This window comes from Uloborus diversus, unplaced genomic scaffold (assembly GCF_026930045.1).
Source record: "Uloborus diversus isolate 005 unplaced genomic scaffold, Udiv.v.3.1 scaffold_309, whole genome shotgun sequence".
In the NCBI taxonomy this organism is placed as follows: Eukaryota; Metazoa; Arthropoda; class Arachnida; order Araneae; family Uloboridae; genus Uloborus; species Uloborus diversus.
Window position 1 is genome coordinate 140,948 of NW_026558471.1, and position 24,547 is coordinate 165,494.

The 24,547-nt window shown below is 31.6% G+C and overlaps 1 protein-coding gene across 1 annotated transcript; it reads left to right on the forward strand.

The window, feature by feature from the left end:
• Positions 1-494: 494 nt before the first annotated feature.
• LOC129233285 (eukaryotic translation initiation factor 5A-1-like) lies at positions 495-12,768 on the forward strand (the record flags this gene model as incomplete). The annotated part of the gene is made up of 4 exons (XM_054867333.1): positions 495-594; positions 1,225-1,397; positions 11,829-11,933; positions 12,631-12,768. Coding segments are annotated over exons 2-4 (408 nt in total), but the record flags the coding sequence as incomplete, so codon positions are not given.
• Between the last annotated feature and the right edge of the window lie 11,779 nt (positions 12,769-24,547).

Here is a 24,547-nt window from a genome sequence, read left to right on the forward strand (position 1 = left end):
AGTTATAAAACACTTGGATTATCAATTACCGATTAATTTTTTTGAAGCGTTGATGGGCACGGACGATGGGGAAAGATCTGGATCTTCCTTGGTGTCCGACATCATCCACGCTTTGATAGAATTTCTGTTGAAAACAGCCCAGCCGCAAACAAACAAGCTTAATTTCAAAGCTCTATCTCTTTCCCTTCGCTCACGTTTTTTCTCAAACACAACTAGAGTATGATATTCATAGACAACACACCGCACCGGCAGTGTGAAAAAAAAAAATTGCTCCGAGCCCAATGAAAGGAGTTTTCTTATTGGTCGATTACATCTTCCTTACTGTAACAAATATTAAGCAATTCAAAGAAAGATGGCGAAACCCAAAACTCTCATTTTTTATCAAACAAAAATATGCTTATAGATTTTAAATCACCATATTTATGCATGTGAATATAATTATAATTGTTGGAGCAGGAAAGTGCAACGGTAGCAACTTCTCTACTCAGCCCCTCCTGCATGTTTCCTAAACTTCTCACCAGGTGGAATCACATGTAAGAAAGACCATATCTTGTTGTAGGAGCTTCTAGTTGTAATTAAATTCTAAGTTCATAAGTAAGTACTTTAAAAATGTAAATTTTATCTTCATTTTTTGTCCGTACAAAGGTTCTTATTGACACTTTGTGTCCCTGTGGAATTCTATAGCTTTCCGGCGTTTCCTTGCAGTAAAACATGGCTGATTCATAATGTTAAGAGTTAAGCCTTATGTATGCCACGAGTTTTTACTTATGTGATGTTTTTGTAATTAATAACGTATTCAAAAGTTAAATTTTCTATACTAGATCTTCTTGAATCTTTAGTAATTAGTTTTGTTTAAAGTCGAGCAGTTATTATCAAGTTTAATCGGTAACTCGTATAACGTGTTGCCGCGTTGCATGTTGGTTGAAATATCTTTAGGCTTAATAGGACACTTATTTACAGTTAATAGTTATTCATAACATTGATAAAAGTAGAGTAATTTCAAAGGTTTTGAAAAATGTTAATTTTCCCTGTCAATAATTGTATTTTACGGCCGTGTTATTTTCCAAAAAACGCGAATTTAGTGTGTTTTTGCCTTGTTTCACTCATAGTTCTAAATAAATAATAAAATTGTTTCTCTTAGAAGTTCCTTTTTTTCCTCTCTTCTTCTCTAGTAAATGCTTTTTTTTTCATAAAGTTTTTACTAAAAGACATTCTAAATCCTAGCTCACAAAATGGAAGGAGAAGAAGATTATTCTGCAGCTAATGCTGGAGCTTCTGCAACATATCCAGTGCAGTGCTCGTCTTTAAGAAAAAATGGTTTTGTTATGTTAAAAGCTCGTCCTTGTAAAATCATGGAAATGAGTACTTCAAAAACAGGAAAACATGGACATGCCAAGGTATGTATTCCTTTGTCACATTTTCTGCATGTTAGACATTTTGCTCGGATACAAGCAGTTCAGAGAAGCAAGGTTTTGAGTGTGACAAATGCTTCAAGGACCTTGGTTTTTACATTAGTGACTTTCCCAATACTGTCGTGCTAAGCTCGAAAGACTGATCTGTGGCCGAGCTTAAAATGGGATATTGCTTTTTTAAAGTTTTGTGCCTACGTACACTTCATTCAGATGCCGCCTTGTAAATTTTTTTTTTCTTAAAATATTTACCATTCACAGATAACTGTAAGGCATGAGTTTCTGTACTTGTAAAGAATTTTTTGCTTATGGGGCATTCCACGGTATTTTTGACATTTATGTAGAGTCCGTAACGTGACCTTTTTTGCCATAACTTTTTAATTTACTGTTTGATTAGCATATTATTTTATTTTGATCTTTTCCTACCAACACACCAGCTCAAAATAAAATAATTTGCAAATCAAACAGTAAACTAAAAAGTTATGGCAAAAAAAGGTCACGTTACGGACTCTACATAATGTCAAAAATACCGTGGAATGCCCCTTAAGACTTCTTCCAGAAGGTTATTCCCGCTGTGCTGCTGTTTGTCATAATTCCTGCAAAGATGGCATTTGTTGGTTGATTAATTACTGAAATGGTCATTCCTCGGTATTTGACTGAAATATCCCATACATAACGATAAATCTTGAAATTAAAATCAGAATTCAAGACAAATGAGAGCTGTTGAATTCATTATATTTATGACATTTCACAGTCAAATAATTGAAAGATCCTATAGCTGGGCAATTCCACCGTTACGGACGTAACAATCACAGACTTTAAAACACTCATAATTTCAATTTGGTTTCATAAAAAGCTACAATTTTTTTTTCTGTTGTATAGTTGGGTGTTATTAATGCTATCAAAAATTTGGGTGCAGATTGTTTTATTAGAAAAAGTAACAAAAATTAAAAACTACCTGTTACAGAAGTAACTCAGAAAACAGCAAAATGTATACATTGTCATACAATTGCCAATATTCCTGTGAATTATTCATAGATTTCTAAAATTTTCTTTGAAATACTTGTTCTAGAGATTTTAAGCTTTCTAAAACAATAAAGTTTTCATGGATACTGTTTGTAAAATTTATGATATAAATTTATATACAGTGAAACCTCCGAATAGCGGACAGTCAAAGGACTAGAAGTTTTGTCCGTTATTGGGAGGTGTCCGCTATTAGGAGGAGCTATTTAATTTACCTTTTTCAAAATGGGCTGTTGTTCCCTTTTTAGAACACAATCGAAACAATTGCGAAAGGTTTACTACATTTTACGTCAAGTGTAATTAATCTGTTTTTTCTTAATAAAGGTATACTGACAGCACACACTTGTCTTAAAAAGCATTTAATCAATCAAAGTAATCAGTTAAAACAGTTTGACATCTCTTTTTTGCATTACAAGCCTGTTTCTGAATATAAATATTTAAATCATTTACCTTAGCAAGTCTTTCAGTTTACCCTTTGCTCAGGAAAAAGTTTTTCAATTCTTTACTGTATTCCAGTGCTTCCGGAAATTCTCTACTTTTTATGGTTAATTTATTTATTTTATCTGGAGTATCACTATTGCATGATTGACAGTTGGCAATATGACCTTGAATATGGGCAAATCTTTTTCATATCTAAAAATTAAACAACCCAACGAAACCACGGCGCCATAAAGCCGACTACTACCGGCGCCGGTCTGCTCAATTGCATCTCCCGAGAGCCCCAGTTAGAAAAAGCAACCAGTTTCCCCTTTTTTATCTTAACTTTTGAATAGTTATTGTGTACAAAATTCATTAAAATCTTAAGAAAAACGTACGTTAATTGTTAGGCTGACATCAGTTTTCACTTATCTGCTTCAATACTATCAAAACTAGCTGTAACAAAATTATGACTTTTTTTTTTCATTTTTATTTTTTGCTGCTCGCAAAAAGTACCATGTCTTTTAGTTCTTTTTTTATTTTTTTCTGCCCCCAACTTTTAAGCCCCAATCGCTGCTTCTGCCCATTACCACCCTTTTAATTCCAAGAAACAGTGATAAGGAAACGACGGGGGGAGGGGAGGGGCAATATCAGTTGTGGAGGATGAAAAGCTTTGTAAGGCAAGCAGTTACTAAGATATTCTGTGAAAAGAAAAAAAAAACGGAAGGGCTACGATCGCAAGGGAAATTTTTTGTGAAATAACTCAGTTATTCGGAGTGTCCGTTATTCAGAGTGAATTACATGGAATGACCTATATTGAGGGACTGGGACTTGCAAAAATATCCGTTAATTAGGGGTGTCCGTTATTCGGGAGTGTCCGTTAAGGGAGGTTTCACTGTATTTGTTACGGACGTAATAAAAAAGTGTTACGTACGTAACATGTCTGATATACTAATTGCACAAAGCAAATAAAAGCTTATGTATACTAATAATTTTTGTTAAGAGAGTGCATTGGTCTAGATTAACACATTATTTTGACCATTTAAGTTACACTTTAATAGTTTTTAAAGATTTGGGGAGGTAGGGAGCAGCCCCCGTCCATATACCACCATGTAAATAAATATAAAATATAAATTGGTGCGTCATAAAAAGTGAAATTATCCAAGGGAAAATTAAGCAAAACAAAAGTGGAATTATTCAGTTACAAATAAATTTTTAACATGAACATGGAGGGAGAGCGGGGGGGGGGGGGGGTCTTCTACAAGGAAGAACTTTTACAGTTTTAAGAATTTTCGATGATTTTCTCTATCTCTCAACAAATAACTGCCAAATTTCTTTTAAAGTTTAACGGTTGCCTTTGATTTCGATCGCTTTTTAGAAGAATTGGCACATTTTTGCCAAAGGCGGAAAAAAAACTGTCAAAACTGACATCGGAAAAATGCATTTTGGCCAACATTTGCCTAAGTAATCTAAATCTTGCTTCAAAACTAAATTTGCCTTATCTGAGGATCAGATGTAGCTAGTTTAATATTTAGTATTTTTAACTGTAATCTAATTATGCTTTTTAATTTAAGTTTTAAAACTATAAAATATTCAACGCATCAATGAAACAGTAATCTAAATATTATTTTTTGTGGAGAGTAAATAACAATAAAAAGTAACTCAGTAACTTTGGTTTAAACTATTAAACAGGACAAATTCTTATCTCTAAGTTAGTTTTTAAATAAGAAGTAATATCAATTTGGCTATGCTTTCAGAATGATAGAAGTTTGAAGAGAAAAACTATAATTAATATCTGTAATATAAATTTAAAAAAAAAACTTTATTGATAAAAATTACGCACAAAATGCTTTGGATTTCATCGTGTTAAATGATCAAGGAATTTTCACAAAAATCTACTGGGAGAACACTATTTTTTTTTGTGTCATAGTGCATTGATGAAGCAAAGTTTAAGAAATTAAGGAACCCTCTAGAATATTTTAATGCATGTTATTAAGCATTAATTGCTAATCTAGAATTATTAACACCAATTGAATTAGGATTTGGAGGACAAAAAAAATCTTACATTGAGAGGAACACCTCAGAGCAACAGTAGGATATCTTGTCTTATTCCTAGGATTAGATGTCTTAATGTTGCTCTGAGGCGACGATGTGTATTTCAATAATTTTAAAAAATGAAATTAAATATCCACTAGTATTTATAAAATTTTGAAAATCGCAGTATCAGAAGTTTTGTTATATCATATTACATGTCATACCCTATATTTTCATTGCCTATCCTGTATTTTTTTTTTTTTTTTAATTGAAAATATACATGTGTTACGGACGTAACGTACTGCTTTTTGTTACGTCCGTAACAAAAAATGTTACGTCTGTAACGCCATTTTTTTAAAAACTAAAGAAATTCTAATGTTTTAAACTATGGTAAACAATTACTCTGATGAATTGCTAAAAGGACAAAAAAGGATTTCTTTTAATTTTGATTTTTTAGGAAGCAACAATAACTTTTGCTAAATTTTTGTTACGGACATAACATTAAACTTCATTTTTTAAAAATTTTAATTGCCTGATTTCATTTTGTAAAAAAATAAAAATAAATGCATGTTATTATAGTATTATGTTAATAATTTAAGCTGTACTGCAATTAATTTTGTTTATTTTTATTTTGCTATTAGAAATAAGCATTTGAAAATGGGGTATTTTTTTCTGATTGTTTTGAAGACCCGACTATCATACTTCCAACTAGGAAAAAAATTTATTATTTAATTTTTATTAAAAAAGTAATGCAATATTCGGAAAATACACATTGCAAGCTTTACAGTGATGTATAATATAGCAAAATAACTGCAATATGAAATTTTGACCTACTGGTTTCACTTTTCATGGAATTGCCCAGCTGTGCAATTTGATTCATGAACAATCATTGTTGTCCTCACTAAAAGCATTTTGTAAGTGTTTACAATGTCTCCGAAATTATTTGTTCTGCTGCAAAATTTGAGATGACTGGAAAATATATAAGAATTTATAACAGAATATTTTCTGTCATTTACATTTTTCCACTAACAGAGTGAGAATTTCTCTTCTGTGTGGGAGAGGGGAGAGTTACTTCAGTTCTAGTACATATAAAATCAGTCTATAGAATTGACAATGTATTAAATTCTAAATTCAAAGGCTCTGAGTATAAATTTTAATTCATAAAGTGAGAAGTTTTTTATTGAAAACTAAATTAACTTCTCTCAGCTACAGACTCGAACTTTGACCCATCTTGTATGCAGTGATTCAAAATTTCAATCCTTTTGCATGCTGTAAATGTTTGAATTTCTTTATTTTCTCCTACTTGATTTTGTGAGTAGTAGTTATTTACAAACTCGGATAAAATGAAAGGCTTTTTTAGAACATAAATCCTAACTGGAAAATTTTCTGCGAAAAGTTATTTTGCCTGATTCATCCTTAATTTATATTAAAATATGAAAAGGGCGGGGGAAAGGTTTTAAAATCATTTTAAAAAATTTGTGCAGTAACTTAGTATAAGCTTACTCACCAACTGAAGAAACTGCCTTAACCATTATTTTTTGCCCAAAATCAATCACATGATCATTATCATTTTCATTTTATAGTGAAAAAGTTCATTATCTGATAAAACGTGCTACCTACCTTTTTGAAAAAATTATGAAGATATTTAATTTTGTAAATAAGTCACTTTTTTTTTTGTTTAAAATTAAGTATTTTGCAAAGATTTATACCGTATTTTCCTGCAGATTGTCTGTTTAAAAAGTTTAAAACTAATGAGGTTCGTACTATACGCTGCCACTGATTATCTGCTTTTTTGTTCTCTCCCTCTCATACTGAAGACAGTCTCCATGTGCCATTGTTTACTCCTTTAAGTAATTAGCGTACTATGATTAAGATTTCAAGAAAGCATTATTTTTTAGATTGATTCTGCACAAGATTCGGAAGAAAATGTGAATTTTTTTTTTTAATTCTTTTTTAAAACAATTAACATTAGTAGTTAAAAAAAAATTTCTGCAGAGCCGAAAGTTTTCTGCAAACACTGTTCCCGCGTTCATCTACAGTAGGTGTGCCAGCGGTTGAAATTCGACCATATTCATCAGGGTTGATCGAAACAAAATTTTGAATCTTAATTTGGAATACCCGCCAAAAGCTGCATGTGTAAGTACAATACGCGTGTAAAATATTAAGTTTCAATAGCTCCTTGAGGATCCTACCAGGGCTGGAATTTCTCAAAAACTAGGAAAAGGGTCAGTTTTCCAAAAATTTTATGAAAATACTAATGGTCAAAATGTTTGTTCTAGCACCATTAAAATGCTTCCTTTTAACACTCTTTTCATGTATCTTCCAAATTATTTACATTCTTTTCAGTATTAAGTTCGTACAAAAACCGTAAAATTTGGAACTAACCAAAAACTGACTTATTTTAAGTTTTTTTGCACATTGCAAAAATTTCTTCGTTTGTAGTCCAGTCATTATTTTTTTGCAAAGATTGCAGAATGCAGTTTTAAATGGAAGTGAAATTATACTTCATTATATTAACAGCCCAACACCCACTTCAAGGAGGTGGCTACATTTCGAGTTCCATTCTGCACTTCCCATCTGCCCAGCCACATGTATTAAGTATAAATATTAATAATTTTGCATTTAAAGTAACTATCAACATGATGTACAGTCGAATCCCGATAACTCGAAGCTTATAATTCGAATATTTCTTTATATCGAGGTTTTTATTGGGTCCCAAGCTCTTGAGACTGTTGTGGCAAGTTCCCATAACGCAAACTACTAATAACTCGAACGTTTTAGCCAGTCCCTTTGGACTTCGAGCTATGTAGAGTTGACTGTATTAGTATAAACTAAAGAGACAAAGTGAAGAACATTGTGTACAAAGAATATGTATTTATGCACACGTTGTCAAACCAATATATATGAACAATATTTCACAAAATGAGGAACTTTAAAAGTATCAGTTAGTTAAAGTCACAAAAAAAGTCAGTTCGTTACATCGACTTATGTTTATGAAACCACTTTGAAATCTTTTTTTGATTCAAACGATGACATGATGCTTCGAGATTTGAATTTTGCTCGTTTGAAGTCGTCTCATGCCGATTGACCAATTACAGACAAAGAAGCTTCTGTCATCACCTCAATACAGCGTTCTATTGCCTGAGTGGGAAACTGTCTGTCAGGAAAACTGAACGAACCCTATATTGTGGTTTGTACTTTCAATCGATTTTTGAAGTCTTTCTTTAAATGTGCCAGCAAAAATTGGGGGGTAGCAATTATTAGCTGTTAGGGGTTCACATTCTTGCCAGTTGATAACGTCAGAGTAGTCTGATGCATTAAAGTTGATCTTTGGAGTACTGAAGTGTTTTATTTCTTCATGAACAGAAGCTACTTCACTGGCCTTCAAAATTATCCGCAAGGCAAATTCTCTGGTGTACCTTCGTTCATCAGTGATTATTATTGTTAAGAGAATATTTTACGGGTGGGGCAATATTGTTGCTTAGATATTGGAGCAACTGTGTGTGTATATACATTATTTGCACATAATGCTCTTTATTTCGCTTTTCTAGTTAATACTAAAAAAGCATTTTGATAGTTTACTTCTAATGTAAAATGAATAATATATTTATACTTGATACACATGGCTTGGCAGATGGGAAGGGTAGAATGCAACTCGAAATGCAGCCATCTCCTTGTAATGGGTGCTGGACTGTTATTGTAATAAAGTATATTTTCAATTCAATTTAAAACTGCATTCTGCACTTTCTTGCGGAAAAAATGACTGCTTTAAAAGAAGAAATATTGCAATGTGCAAAGATCCAAGTCAGGTTCTGGTTATTTTTGCGAAACATTATAGCTTATGTGCAAACTTAATGCAACAAAGAAAGTAAATAATTTTAATGATATTTGAACACTAGTATTTTCATAAAAATTTTGGAAAATTATCCTTTTTTTCTATTTTTTGAGAAATTCTAGCCTTGGTAGGACCCTTAAGAAATTTTTCAAACTTAATAATATTTCAAAAGTGCATTGTACTTACACATGCACAGCTTTTGGCGGGTATTCCAAATCAAGATTCAAAATTTCGTTTTTTTTTCGATCCACCCTAACATTTATTACTGAATATTTGAGAAAACTTATATGGATTTTCCTGTTTCTTTTTAATTTTTACTCTTATACATTCATTTACCATACATGTGGGAACACAATTTTTACATGTACTCACAATACCAAATAGTAATAACTTATTCCAATTTTGCTTTCTGTATGTGGCGCAGCAGCATAGCCTATTGAGGCTTTTGCATCAAAAAAGGCCTGATAGAACCAAAGCTTTGTGTATGTTAATCTTAAAATAAATTAAGGGGACATTACAATTATTGGGAAATTGACATAGCCATTAAATTCTTGGCAGGAATAATTTCCTTTTGGGTGCCATGTTGCCCTCTGATAACCTTATATAAATCTCTACTCTTTGTTCATGTATGCAAAGGAGAAACATTTCTCTCGCTGGCATTGGTGCCAGCTCCAGTGGATAAACATCACTAATTTCCCAATTATTGAAATCTTTTCAAATGAAATGATACCGTAAAACTCACTTTATGTGTAAGACAAATGCAAAAAAAAAACTTCTAAAAGAAGTAGACTATCATTGATTAAGTTACCCTGACCTTTGCTGTTAGAAGTGTAAAATTTCGAACAGTCAAATGATCTAACCCTACTTGCTGCACTGAAAACTGTCCACTCGAAAGCTCTGGACATCGCAATAATAGTGCAATTGAAAAAAGTTTGTATTTGTGATTTGTTTAGGTTAATGGCTGTGATTAACTGATGTCGTGCTTTTTTTTCCGACATATTTGAACCCCTCCTCCCTTTGTCTTAAAGTTTCCCACTTCACCATACCCCTTCTATTTTTCGCAAATGTTTCACTGGAAAAAGTTCTTATGGGGAAAAAATTGCGATGTCATGTTCTCCCCATTGTATGTCTCTTTTGTCATTTCTTTCCTCCCCCTTGTCACCAACTTTTATAATTTCGCTAAAGCATGACTTTATTCTTGGACAGCAACCTGCTTTGTGATAACCCAGTGCAAATAGATATTTCCCTACTATTTGTTTACATATGCATTGCAAAAACAATTATCCCGCAGGCGTTGGTGCCAAAAATTTAACGCCCATGGATCAAGATTGCCAATATCCCAGAAAAATTAAGTTTCCTGAATGAAATGATACTGCAAAATTCAGCTAATACGTAAAACTTCTGTATAAACAATATTTTTTCTAAAAAGAGCACTTAATCATGCCAAATTATTCAATAATATTGGGTTCCTAAGTAGGCGAACCTTTTCTGTTAGAAATATAAAACTTCCAACTATCAAATAAACATACCCTACTTGCGACAGCGTAAAAAAAAAAAGTATTAAAGTCACAAAAACAACGTATGCAAGACAGGGTTTCCGCTACGGTCGCATTTCTCGCAAAATGCGAACACACTATCTAATATGCGAAAATTAAGCAATGCATTTTCTCTTTTTTGTTCAAATAAAAAATAAATTAGTTTTTTAAATAAAGAAGAAATGTATGATCCTAGAGAGGAAGCGTGCATGGCGATAATCAACTTAATCTTTTTTAAATCTTAGCTAAGATGTTTAAGCTACAATTAAGTTCAATAACTATTAGTCTTATCCAGCATTATGTCCCCCCAAAAACTGCTTTATTAAGAAGAGGGGACTGCAACGTTCTAAACACTGATCCTGTTTTCTTTTTTTATTTTATGTTTTAAAAAAATTGCTGTTGTACTTATTTCTTCAAGGATGTCACAAATGAAATATGAATTTTATTTTCAACTGGAGATGAAACACACTGAGGCATATATAAATATATGAGAATGTGTAACATTTTAGCATTTTGCTAACATTTTCCCATCAATTTTAGCTTTTATGCTAAAGAACTTTTGAACCCAGCTTAAACCCTGATGCAAGAATTTTTTCTTTACGCTCAAGTGATGAATGGCAACACATAATATTGACCAGCAATTTATTCACTCTAACTAAGGCAGGGTTGCTATTTTGCCCACCTTTTTTCAAAAGTCCGGGACGCCAGAAGAAACTGGACGAAATGAAAAATAAGCTGATTATACATACATAAATTTATTGTTATGGTGTAATAATATTAGTATATTTCAATACATTATCTATTATGAATTAATAATTTGATTAGAATAGAATCATTATCTTGAGAATTTCATTAATCTTAAAAAAATAATAATAATTACACATTTTTGTAGCTAGTTTTAGATCATAATTTACTTAAAAGTATTAAAACTTAACACTGTGACTAAGCTATTGGGCATGATTAGACTATTAAATACAATAGTAGAAAATAAACTCAATGGGAAAGTCAAATACTTAGGGACATACATATAAAACAAAGATTTATGGACTAAAAATATTTTATAACTTATATTTTTCTAGTTTTTATTGATGTCACCCCATAGTAAAATATTTATGGCTTACGTACTGAAGTGCATAAAAGATGACAAAACGTACAACTTCGGTTTTTACATTCTTATTTAGTTACAATAAATGAACAGAAATTATATGCATATTAATTGATTAGTGTTAGTAGTGTAATATTAATATTATTAGTGTTAACTTTTCAGGTTTAAGCATATTTTTGGGGTTTTCACTTTACAAAAAAATTTTATTGTCCCATTTGGTCACATAAGTGAGGGTTCACTTATGTGTAAGGTACAAAAAAACTTGTCTAAAATTTGGTGCTTGTACCACAATCCCAATTATGGAAATATATAGCAATATTTGCCTTTATTATCTGGGTAAACCTAATCTGGCAGTGTCGTGATGTTGTGATTAGGATCTGTGTAGCCTTCACAATGTTGCCAGGTTAGGTTTCTCCCATATTTTTAAATGTTTTAAGTTGTAATACATTATAAATTTTTATCTATTTCAGGTACATCTTGTAGGACTTGATATTTTTCCTAATAAGAAATATGAAGATTTATGTCCATCTACACATAATATAGACGTTCCAAATGTTAATCGTTGTGATTTTCAGGTACTTTCTACTTTTTGTTTCTGGGGCATTCCAAGATATTTTTGACTTTTATGTCAAGTCCGTAACGTGACCTTTTTTGCCATAATAATTTACTGTTTGATTAGCATATTATTTTATTTTGATCTTTTCCTACCAACACACCAGCTCAAAATAAAATAATTTGCAAATCAAACGGTAAATTAAAAAGTTATGGCAAAAAAAGGTCATGTTACGTTCTCTACATAATGTCAAAAATACCGTGGACTGCCCCTTCTGCATTAGTAATTTAAAAGCTTTTAATGGGTTTTCTTGAAATTTTAAAATAATAACAAATAGCCACCTTTAAACTCTTAAAAGGTGCTGGGAATCAGAAAAGTTGGGTAACCACTGATCTAAATATTATGTAAAAGACAGTATTGTGGCAAGAAAAAGTATTAAAATTAAACTTTTAATTGGTCATTATACGTTTTCAAGTCTTTTCCCGTGGAATAGTGGGCATATTTTGAAGCCAAAAATGTTTGCTATGGTTTATAAAAAAACCTCTAATTTATTTAAGAGGATTTTCTTGAAGCATATTTTAAAACAATAAACTAATGTTTTGACTTTAGACAATTAGGCAGTTATTACGATGCATGTAAACCCATCTCACACTGTAATAGTAATATGCTGCGTAAATTTTCTTATGAGAAAACTAATGTGTTTACATTAATCTTCACAGCTCATTGATATTAGTGATGATGGTTTTGTGACTTTAATGAACGACAAAGGTGACACCCGTGATGATCTCAGAATCCCAGAGGGAGAGCTGGGCACAAAGATTAAAGATGAATTTGGTAAAAAAGATATTACAGTGATAGTAAGTACTTTTATGGAAATGCTCTTCACAGAGCTTTTTCTAAAATTATTCTTTTAACTAAAAGTGATTGCTAAAGAATCATTCAATGATTCTGAAATAAAATTTAATTTGTGTGCAAAGAGTTATATTTTAATGTTGTGAACAGTCCACAATAATGAATTCAAACAAAAAAGTTTTGTCTTAATCCATACAATACTGGAAGTGAGATTTTGTGAGTTATATTTTGAAATTCATTGTGTTTATACATATTTTCTAACACACTTTTTTTGAAAAGCTTTCTGTTTTTTTAGATTGATCTAAATCTGTCGAGAAATTGTAGATGGGGTGGGCGATAACTTTTGTACAGATTTCTTGTAGTTTAAAAGGAGCTTGATCATTTCTAACTAAAAAAAAGGGGTGTTTTGGATACATGCTGATATCGAACAGGTGCATTGCCAAAAATAGCGTGCTGACTTTGAGATTCCAATTCTTTTGCATCCTGCAAGTATTTCTATTCTTCTTAATGTTGGAAACTATTTGAGTTGGAAGCGTTTTTTTATTTTTATTCCACGAATTTATTAATTTTTTCTTCTTTAGTCATTATTAAACCATTTAAAAGTGGATAGTTTTTAATTTGTTTCAATTTTATTAATTGCCTGTAAAAGTAATTTAAATGCATTTACTAACATCCTCATATCTGTATCTAACTCTTACACTGCATGTTTTTAATATGCAGTGTAAGAATTATATCTGCCATGATAACAGAACCATAGTTAAATATCTTGACGAAATGAGATTTAAGTTTTTTCCTTCAGCCTCCTGCTCCAATAAAGTATGCTAAAAAATGTATAACAATGCTTTAATATGTACAACTAGTTTTCTTACTTTAGTTATCCCCATTCTCCTTAACCTTTTTTCTATCTAAAATTTGAGAAATGAATACTATGCTTAAATGACAAGAATGCCATTCATTAATTACAACCCAATTATTTTGAGCATAAAAAAAATATGGCTAATAATTTGTATTTCCTTTGACCCGTAAAGCTGTCTATACTGCTGCGCAGGGTTAGCAGTACCGGTACTCCGAATACCGCCATTTCGTCCTACTTTGCGATTTCATAAAATCAGCATTTAAGAATATAAAATACCGGCACTTTCGGCATTTTCAACAGATAATGAATATTTAATTAAGGAGTTTATAATTTAAATTATTTATGCATCCTGTTGCTTCAAATGAAAATGAGTAATCCTCACAGGGAAACATTTTGATTCAATCATTTTTGAATAATATATACTGTGTTTATCATTCATTAATTTAAATAAAATTATACACCTATGTCTCAATGTGTGCAGAGAAATTTTAGGACCTGTCAGAAATGACTTTTACGGGCACTCCTCCATATTGTTTACCCCTACGTCCCTATATATATTTCACCCCTCATTTTAAAAATCTCGGGCCCCCTTCTGACTCGGGTCAACAGGTGTCTCTTCTCACCCCCTCCCCCGTGTACGCCCCTTACTGTGTATCCTCTTCGTTCTTAAGAAGAGAAATTATCGTTTTCGTACACATACCAACATTGCCGCACAGCACAAAGTCGGACTGACAATCACAGTGGCTTAATCTGCAGAGCAAGCTTTGAGCCCATCGGACCCCGGATCGAGTCTCTTCCTCTAAGCCAAGGTATTTCAGACATATTTCCCAACAAAATTGTATATTTTAATGAAGAAAATAGATTATAAACAACGAAAACACGATACTACTCGAAATGCGTTGGATATACATACACACGTGTTTCAACGTATGCTTTGTTGGTAACGAACAGCTGTGCTCAACGCTGTAAACGCAATCACGGACAACGAGAAAGAAAGAAAGCGAGAAGAGCGCATGTGCAACTTTTCGTTGCACAAAATACTACGTCACTAAAACACACAAAAGTTTGCCGATCAGAATTTCAAATCCCTCGCATAAAAAGCTTCACTTCGAAATTTTTGACACGTGCAGTTATTGTCGTCATAGACAGACAGATCACCATCAACAAGCTTTACTCTAAAATCCTATTCCTGCTTCTCGGTCCAAGTGGAGCCGCTATATAAATAGGCCGTTGCATCAGCTTAAGTTTAGCCATTTTGGATCGGATTTTCCATTGTTGCGTAGCTAAGGGTTTCCACCATAGACTAATAATAAGAGTAGACCGAGCTATGGCAACCCTTTTGCTGCTCATAAACCAAACCATGTGACTGGTGGATATCCTAGCAACAGCGGGCGTTAATTGTAGCAGACGATCAACGCCAGCGCGAAATAAAATAAATAGAATTTATGGAACGCGGAAGAATGATCTTTTATGGAGTCCGGTTTGTAAATTTGTTATTCTAAGTTGTAAATATTTTGTTAATATAGTGAGTTTTTCGTGTAGATAGTATTGTGCATTTTCTTTAGTCAATTTCAATAACTCTCTAAGCAATAAAAGATGCAAGCGACCAAGAAGAATCAGCAAACGGTAAGATTTTTACCTACAGTTTCAATTTAAGATACCGATTAGTACATTTTTGCGTTAACGCAAAACATTTACGCCATTACGTTCACGCCAACGCTGACGTAGCAGTTCCAAATGAATTAAAAGTTATTGAAAACTGTGATCAAAAACTAATGACTAATGTCAAAACAATGCATAACTAAAAGAAAAACAGTTCAATCTCTGCACCTGGAAGTTTTTTTTAATGAAAACACATTGTCGTAAAATACATGTCGAGTGCCAAACTGTAGATAATGCTGCCATCTAGCAACCATGCTGCCAAAGTCTTCGCCAATCCCTTCCACTAGTCACATGATACATCTATGAACCAATTTTCTTCATCAGCAAGAATGAGAAAGCTCGGTCTACTCTTATTATTAGTCTATGGTTTCCACAGCAAAGTTTCAGGTTTTGCCAAATTGGTCGAAAATACCATTTTATTTAAATTAACAATTCACATGTCACTAATAATTACTCGCAGTGAAAAGTCACCGAACGCGATCACTCACCAGAAAAGACAACCACACAAACACGCGCTCGGATCCAAAATGGTTGATCTTAAGCTGATGCGCCGGCTCGTGTATATATAGGGGCTATAGGTCGAGCCACCGTGTTCTAGACCTGCCTTGATCTAGCTTGCTTTTTGTCATATCATAAAAGGTCACACTAGGAAGTCACCCTTTTTTCATACGTTGCATATGATCTTTCCAATCAATGCGGTATTCATTAATTTTTCCACAGAGGGTAAAATCCTTTAATTCTCTTCTAATATCTTCAAATAGACATATACAGTGGCTCCCAAAAGTGTTCGTACACTTTGAAAATTTTTAGTAAAACCAAAATAACGCAAAACTGAATTCAAAGTCCAATATTTTTTTCACTTCATTCCTATGTCATTCTAAATAAAGCCCAGTAGTATTTTCAAAATATTGACGGATCTTGATTTTGAAATGGGTCAAAAAACGAAGGGACAGAGAAATAACACACCACAAAAGTCATCGTATACTCAAATATTTTCGAATAAATTCATGATTAAAAAATTTTTGAAAAAAAAAAAAATAGAACCGACATCAAAATTGCTCTAAAAAGTGAAAAATAATTTTATTCTTTAAACACCATCGATAATGCTTTTAAACATAATTTTTGAAGTTGACGCAAAAACAAAACGTATAAAAACTTTTTAACAAAAAAATTGAACCGCCGAAAAAACTGAAAAGCAAAAAATAATAAACCGTTTTAATTAAACCTTAATAACTAAGTTCTTAAACTGATGTAAGTATACCTAAGTATATATTTTCGTAATAATTTAGAGTTTTTTATTAACCTTAATAACTCAGTTCTTAAATTAATGTAAGTATACCTAAGTAGTTTTGAGTCGGTGCCAAACAAGCAAATTAATTATTTTTGTAAAGTGTGAGGCGCAGCGGTGAAGTATGGCGACACGCCTCTTCGCCGGAAAATGCCGAGCGTTCACGAAGTTAAACCCGAACGTCGTCGAGTGGTCTCGAAGAAGCACGTGTCGAGTATTTGGCTCATACTGAGCTTTTGCCTCATATACAACAGTCAAAATGTTTATATCATTGTTCATCATACTGAAGAAGGATTTCTCATCTTGTTAAAAGCTCAAATAAATGGTTTTGTGGGTCATAGTAAGTAGGGGAATAAGGACAGTTCAACGCCAGCCGGCGGCTCTCCGGCTCATAGCCGCCGTCCATTGCCCCTCTGACCTCCCCTCCACCCCCTCCCAACACCGCCTCATCCCCCTCCCACTTCCTCCGACCTTGGGTTGCGCCTGAATCTTGAAGAAGATGACCACCGCGTTTTCGCCCTTCCTCGTTTTCGCTCGTGAAAGGTTACGAATAGTTTTCGCGCGTTTTTAGTTTCGGTTTTCGGTTGGCAACACTTGTTGTCATGACAACCAGAGTTTTTAGTTTTCGGTTGGCAACACTTGTTGCTATGTTTTAACTTATGCTATGTTTAACGTCGGTGGCGCCATCTATTGAGAGGTTGATTTTTTATTTCCGGACTTTGAATATTTCTGCGAATTTAATTATTTTTATTTTTACAGAGTGTTGAAGTTGGGAATCGAACACCCAAACTTTGAGTTAGCAAAAACGTATGCTAACCACTATGCTATATTTTTCATTACTCTTTCAGTCTTAATGTGAATCTGTACCATGACAACGAATATTACAATTAAATTAATTTTAAAACCATCAGTTAATTTACTCTTTAGTACTAATCATGGCATATCATTAACTGAATTTCAGCTCATAATTGAAACTATCATCATTATTATTATTTTTCATAATAACAAAGTTTTCACTTAAGTAAAGATTTATTTAAATACAACCCATTCGAGATTTTAGATTTGGTTCAATGCTTTGTGGACTTGAAATATATTTTAAACTTTGATTTTCTTTTTCATGCATTTCAAACTTTATCATTTTTATTTTTTCTAACTTGTTAAATTTTCTTAACTAATTTCATTTTTCTTTGTCAAATTTACAAATATTTTTTCTAACTTGTAAAAATTTCGAAGAAATAATTTTCTTAACTAATTTTTTTTGACTTTCATACAACAAAATATTTTTTCTTACTTGTTAAATTTTCAAAGAAATAATTAACTTAAATATTCTTTCACACATTTTGAACTTTAACGTTTTTTCCTGTCATTTAGCACTTTGATTTTTTTTTTTTCACTATTTTAGCGTTTTTCAATTATTTTCAGTCTTTAACTATTTTCTTAACTTTTTAGTCTTTAACTAATTTCAAGCATTTCAGACTTAGATTATTTTTTCGTGATTTCGATTTTTTTTTTTTAGTATATTTTAGAGTTTGATCATTTTCTCGCTTGTTTTTACTTTATCGTTTTTTTTTTTTTTTTCCCGATATTTTTAAACTTAGAAATTTTTCACAAGTAGTGACAGGAATCGAACCTTCAAATTTTTCAAAACGTTATCATGTCTTCAATTTTTGCAATCATGTCAAACTTGCAATCAATTTACTCGTAGTAGTAATTAACACTTATCATTAACAAATTTTCTCAGATTTTAAAAAAATCAACTTAATTAATTTTTTCCAGTAAGCAAATTGCGCACTCAAGTTACATTCCAACACTGCATATATGTTTCAAGAGTTTCATTGAATTTATCACATTCCATTTAATTAACTATAATAATTACTTTTTCATTAATACTTAACTTAATCATTTTATCATACATTTATTCCAGTTACAAAATTATGCTTAAAAGTTATTTATTTTTCTTAGCACAAGAGATTTTAACATGTTCCTACTAAAATGCTTTTCACTCTAGTTTGAGTTTACTAAAATAGCAACTCATTTACGATTTAGATTCATTTAATCGTCTTTGATTCTTTTTTCATTGTTAATATTTTAAATTATCACATACGTTATTATTTTTATACATTTATCCATTTAATTTTCGAAAATCTACAATCAATTTACTTTTCGTATTAATTAACACTTATCACTATCAAATATTTTCATGAATTTTAAAAAATTATCTTCTTAAATAATTTTTTACTGTAACCAAATTTCCCACTCAAGTTATATTTTATCACTACATATGCTTTTCATGAGTTTCACTTAATTTATCGCATTTCATTTAATTAACTCTAATAATTATTTTTTATCATCGATATTTAAGTTAATCATATTTTCCTTTCTTTATTTTTTTTTCATGCAAACACTCTTGATGGAATAAAACAAAATTTTCAACTTTCATGAATTAAATCCCCTCTGAATATTTTATTTTACTTTACCATACTTTACTATTTTACTTACTGCGTTTTACTATTTATCATTCATTACAGCTTTTCCAAAATATTACTTTACAACCAACCAATTTCATTAACAGAATTTTCATTACAATTTATAAATTTCACTTTTATTTAATTATTTTTACCTACGGTAAAATAAAACACATAACACAAAAATGTTAAACATCAATGAAGTACCCAAGAAATGTTAAAATTATAAGTCGAGTATCAAAACTTCATGTCAGCAAATTTTAAAAATAGACTTACCGAAAAATAACTTCTACTGAAATTCATTTCAAAACTTGGAATCAATTTACTCTTAGCATTAATAAACACTTATCATTAAGAAATTTTCATGGATTTTAAAAATCAACTTATTTAATTTTTTTCCAGTAAGCAAATTTCGCACTCAAGTTACATTTCATCACTTTATATGCTTTTCAAGAGTTTCATTTAATTTATCACATTTTATTTAATCAACTCTATTAATTATTTTTTTGATTAGTATTTAACTTAGTCATTTTATCGCATAGTGTTTTACTTTATTATTTTTTTTTTCATACAAGCACTCTTGTTAGAATAAAACAAAATTTTCAACCTTCATGAATTAGAATCACTTTGGCTATTTCATTTTCCCAATAATATTTTACTTTAACAACTAATTTCTTTAACAAAATCGATATCATTTATTTTAGTCTTTATCCTTTTCGAACGATACATTCAAATGGACAGCTATACGTTAAATTAAGAAACTTAATCTAAATTTTGACAAATTAAGTTATAGCTAAATACTGACTAAAATTAAGTACAAAAGACTAACCTTTTTGGGGTGAAATCCCTCAAGTACCAGCTATCGCGAAGTTATTTAAAAACAGTGAATGAAATTGTAATAAGTGGATTGTTAATTATAACTCAATCTCACAAAATTACAATTACATGCATGTTTTATTTGAAATCGCTGCATACGGCTGGCTGCCCATCGTCGATTTGCAGAACGCATGCCGTGATATCGCAAATCAACTCGGCTGTTGAAAGAAACTACCGTAATCCCACAGCACTTCGGATCGTCCACACACACGCATTGAGGCGAATTGAGAAAATGACTTTATCAATATTGCTATCTACCCCTTTACCGATAACAGATAACAAACCCCACGTGCTAGTATTATTCACCACCTGGCCTACGTCTTTCAAGTGATGTCACTGTTTCTGACCAATTAAAATTAGTTCACGTTTCTCAAATATCAAGCACATAGATCGGCAATAGCCTGATGTCAGGTTTTTCCAAACAAAATTTTAGATTTTAATTCGTAGTTTCGAATTAATTTCTTTTTCATTTCAAACTTATAAAAAAAAATTTCCAGCTTGTAAGAATATTTCTTTCAAAAACAGATTTTTGATTCAAAACAGTATTTTTTCAAACTTGTAATATTTTTCTACTTAGAAAATGAAATCAAAAATTTTTGTTTTCTTTAATCATATAAAATGTTTTTAAGAAATAATTTCTCAAACTTGTAATATTTTTCCACTAATTAAAAAAAAATCAATTTTTTTTTTCAATCATATAAAAATAAATTTTTAATCTTACAACAGTAAATTTTTCCGCAAAAATATTTTTTTCAAATCAAAATAATAATAATATTTTTGTAACATATTGTTTTTTTTCCTTTCAATCTTTTTTTTTTTTTTTCAAAAATTTTCAAACTTACGAAATAAAATTTTTTCAACTGAATCTTCAAACGAAATGCTTTAATTAAATTTAAAACTCAATATCACTTTACTCTTAGTATTAATAACCAATAGCACTTAACCATTTACTCTTTGCACTCTAAGTATTATTTAACACACACGCATTAGAAATAATAATAATAATGTTTAAGATACTTACAAATCACTTACTCAAGCTTTCAAATATCCATCTAGCATGTTATTGTTCATTCGTGTGAGGGAACTTGTAATAAAACTTTACTTATCAACCGAAATTATAAGCGAAAATATCGCATTTTTTAGCACTTAATATAATCCTACAATTAACAAATTGGTTTTAACTTTGAATTTAAGAAAAATAAAAACTATTACACACTTAGTAACATATCTATCGATGTATATTATTTCATGACAAATCACAAATAGGTGAGGATCTTTTATCGATCATGTGACCAACTAAGTTAAGAAAGAGCGTTCTTATCTCATATGAGAATTTATAAGTCTTTAATATTTCTCTTTAATGTAAGTGTATTGATACGTACGAGTTTGTGTATGTGAATATAACTGTGTATTGTTTTCAAACCATTGTCATGTTTAAGCTTTACGGTTCTAATTTTGACTTTCCACTTAGCATTATTTGAAGTCCTTCGCATGCATTAAACTATAGAAATATTACAAAAATTATATTTTCATTCAGTCTTAATTACAAAACCATACAATAAGATGAAGACAACACCGATAGTATAAAGATTACTTACAATAAAGTGCATATAAAAAATATATGTAAGAGTGATTTCAAAGTATAATCCATCAACCATATTCAACAACTCAATCAAAACACAAGTCTCTTTTAAAATGATAAACACAATTTATTCACACACACAGTAAAAGACAATTAAAAAAACTTTCATCTTTAAGTAAAACTCTTCAAAACTTTCAAGCGTATTTTTAACATCGATTGCATCAAATAAATCAGACACATGACATTTTAAACATGGACTATCAACATTCAAAGCAACGAAGTCACGAGTCAAGTTTTCCCAATTAACATTAAAAAGAGCCCGCTCGAAAAAAAGTGTCGAACTTTCGACCCCTTGTTAATGATTCACATTCATGCACTCTCATGTAAAAAATGAATCCATTTTTACAATCCACACATTCTTTTTTAGAAAGGTAGTTTATGTTGCATATGAGCTCATCAAATAGTCACTTACGTAGAGAATCAGCCAGTTTACGAACTTCTTGTGATGTATATGTGCCGATTTTATCACATCGACAATCACAGGGATATTTTTTCTCAATTTCCGAAAGGATGTACTCTTTTAGAGTATAAGTCATAAGTTTGTCTTTGACACTACGTGAGATACAAGGGGATGCGTAGCACAATTTGTCAATCTGGCTTTCCAAAAGTAGAACTCTATCAGGCATCAACTGGAACACTTCTCGTTTCAGTTTGAACAATCTTTGCACACTAACACAGATGTTACCATTCGCACTCGACTCTCCTTTTTTATAACAAAAGCGAAATCACGGTCTTCGATTAATTTTTGATTTACATTTTTACGTAGGCTTGAAATAAGTGATCTCCACACATCTGGTTCTAAGGAAATACCATCCATAGTTGGTCGAAAAATACCATCTTTCCCACACGTATATCTTCTAATATGCACGCGTGTACGTTTCCGAAAAGTATTCACCTAAAGTGAAAATACAATCACCCAAGTGTATCATATCATCAGGCTGTGGAGAAGCCTCAATGTTCATTTTCATGTTCGTTGCATCCCATCTGTTCATCTTCAGGCTTCAAAGTTTCAGAATGATTTTCACCAGCGTTAGTCATTCTTAACTCTCATAGGATTAGGAGTCACAATACTAAAACAACTTCCTGTGAACTTAAAAAATAAATCAAACTAGGTTTTAACACTAGCTGGTGAAGAAAAATCCTAAGTACATAGAATAAAATTTCACGATCTCTTTCAAAGCTCAGAATCACCCTGAAAATGATTCTCCAAACATCCACTATAAACCAATGAATATTCACTTTAACCAATGAGAAGTGTACATAAATCTCTTGCTACTGACGTCATAGAATATCACATGAACTTTTGAGCAGAATTGAGTTGTTTTACACAGTATTCAGATTTTTAGAAAATGCCAACACTTTGACTTCCAAATTCATCCTGACCTACTACGAGTAATTTTAAGATGGTAGCAGGTTTTCACATCACATCGAATGCCGATGACGTTTTCGCATCTCACGCATGACATGATCAATCACGTGTAATTGATCATGTCAATTTGCATGAGATGCGAAACCGTCATCGGCATTCGATGTGATGTGAAAACCTGCTACCATCTTAAAATTACTCGTAGTAGGTCAGGATGAATTTGGAAGTCAAAGTGTTAGCATTTTCTAAAAATCTGAATACTGTGTAAAACAACTCAATTCTGCTCAAAAGTTCATGTGATATTCTATGACGTCAGTAGCAAGAGATTTATGTACACTTCTCATTGGTTAAAGTGAATATTCATTGGTTTATAGTGGATGTTTGGAGAATCATTTTCAGGGTGATTCTGAGCTTTGAAAGAGATCGTGAAATTTTATTCTATGTACTTAGGATTTTTCTTCACCAGCTAGTGTTAAAACCTAGTTTGATTTATTTTTTAAGTTCACAGGAAGTTGTTTTAGTATTGTGACTCCTAATCCTATGAGAGTTAAGAATGACTAACGCTGGTGAAAATCATTCTGAAACTTTGAAGCCTGAAGATGAACAGATGGGATGCAACGAACATGAAAATGAACATTGAGGCTTCTCCACAGCCTGATGATATGATACACTTGGGTGATTGTATTTTCACTTTAGGTGAATACTTTTCGGAAACGTACACGCGTGCATATTAGAAGATATACGTGTGGGAAAGATGGTATTTTTCGACCAACTATGGATGGTATTTCCTTAGAACCAGATGTGTGGAGATCACTTATTTCAAGCCTACGTAAAAATGTAAATCAAAAATTAATCGAAGACCGTGATTTCGCTTTTGTTATAAAAAAGGAGAGTCGAGTGCGAATGGTAACATCTGTGTTAGTGTGCAAAGATTGTTCAAACTGAAACGAGAAGTGTTCCAGTTGATGCCTGATAGAGTTCTACTTTTGGAAAGCCAGATTGACAAATTGTGCTACGCATCCCCTTGTATCTCACGTAGTGTCAAAGACAAACTTATGACTTATACTCTAAAAGAGTACATCCTTTCGGAAATTGAGAAAAAATATCCCTGTGATTGTCGATGTGATAAAATCGGCACATATACATCACAAGAAGTTCGTAAACTGGCTGATTCTCTACGTAAGTGACTATTTGATGAGCTCATATGCAACATAAACTACCTTTCTAAAAAAGAATGTGTGGATTGTAAAAATGGATTCATTTTTTACATGAGAGTGCATGAATGTGAATCATTAACAAGGGGTCGAAAGTTCGACACTTTTTTTCGAGCGGGCTCTTTTTAATGTTAATTGGGAAAACTTGACTCGTGACTTCGTTGCTTTGAATGTTGATAGTCCATGTTTAAAATGTCATGTGTCTGATTTATTTGATGCAATCGATGTTAAAAATACGCTTGAAAGTTTTGAAGAGTTTTACTTAAAGATGAAAGTTTTTTTAATTGTCTTTTACTGTGTGTGTGAATAAATTGTGTTTATCATTTTAAAAGAGACTTGTGTTTTGATTGAGTTGTTGAATATGGTTGATGGATTATACTTTGAAATCACTCTTACATATATTTTTTATATGCAC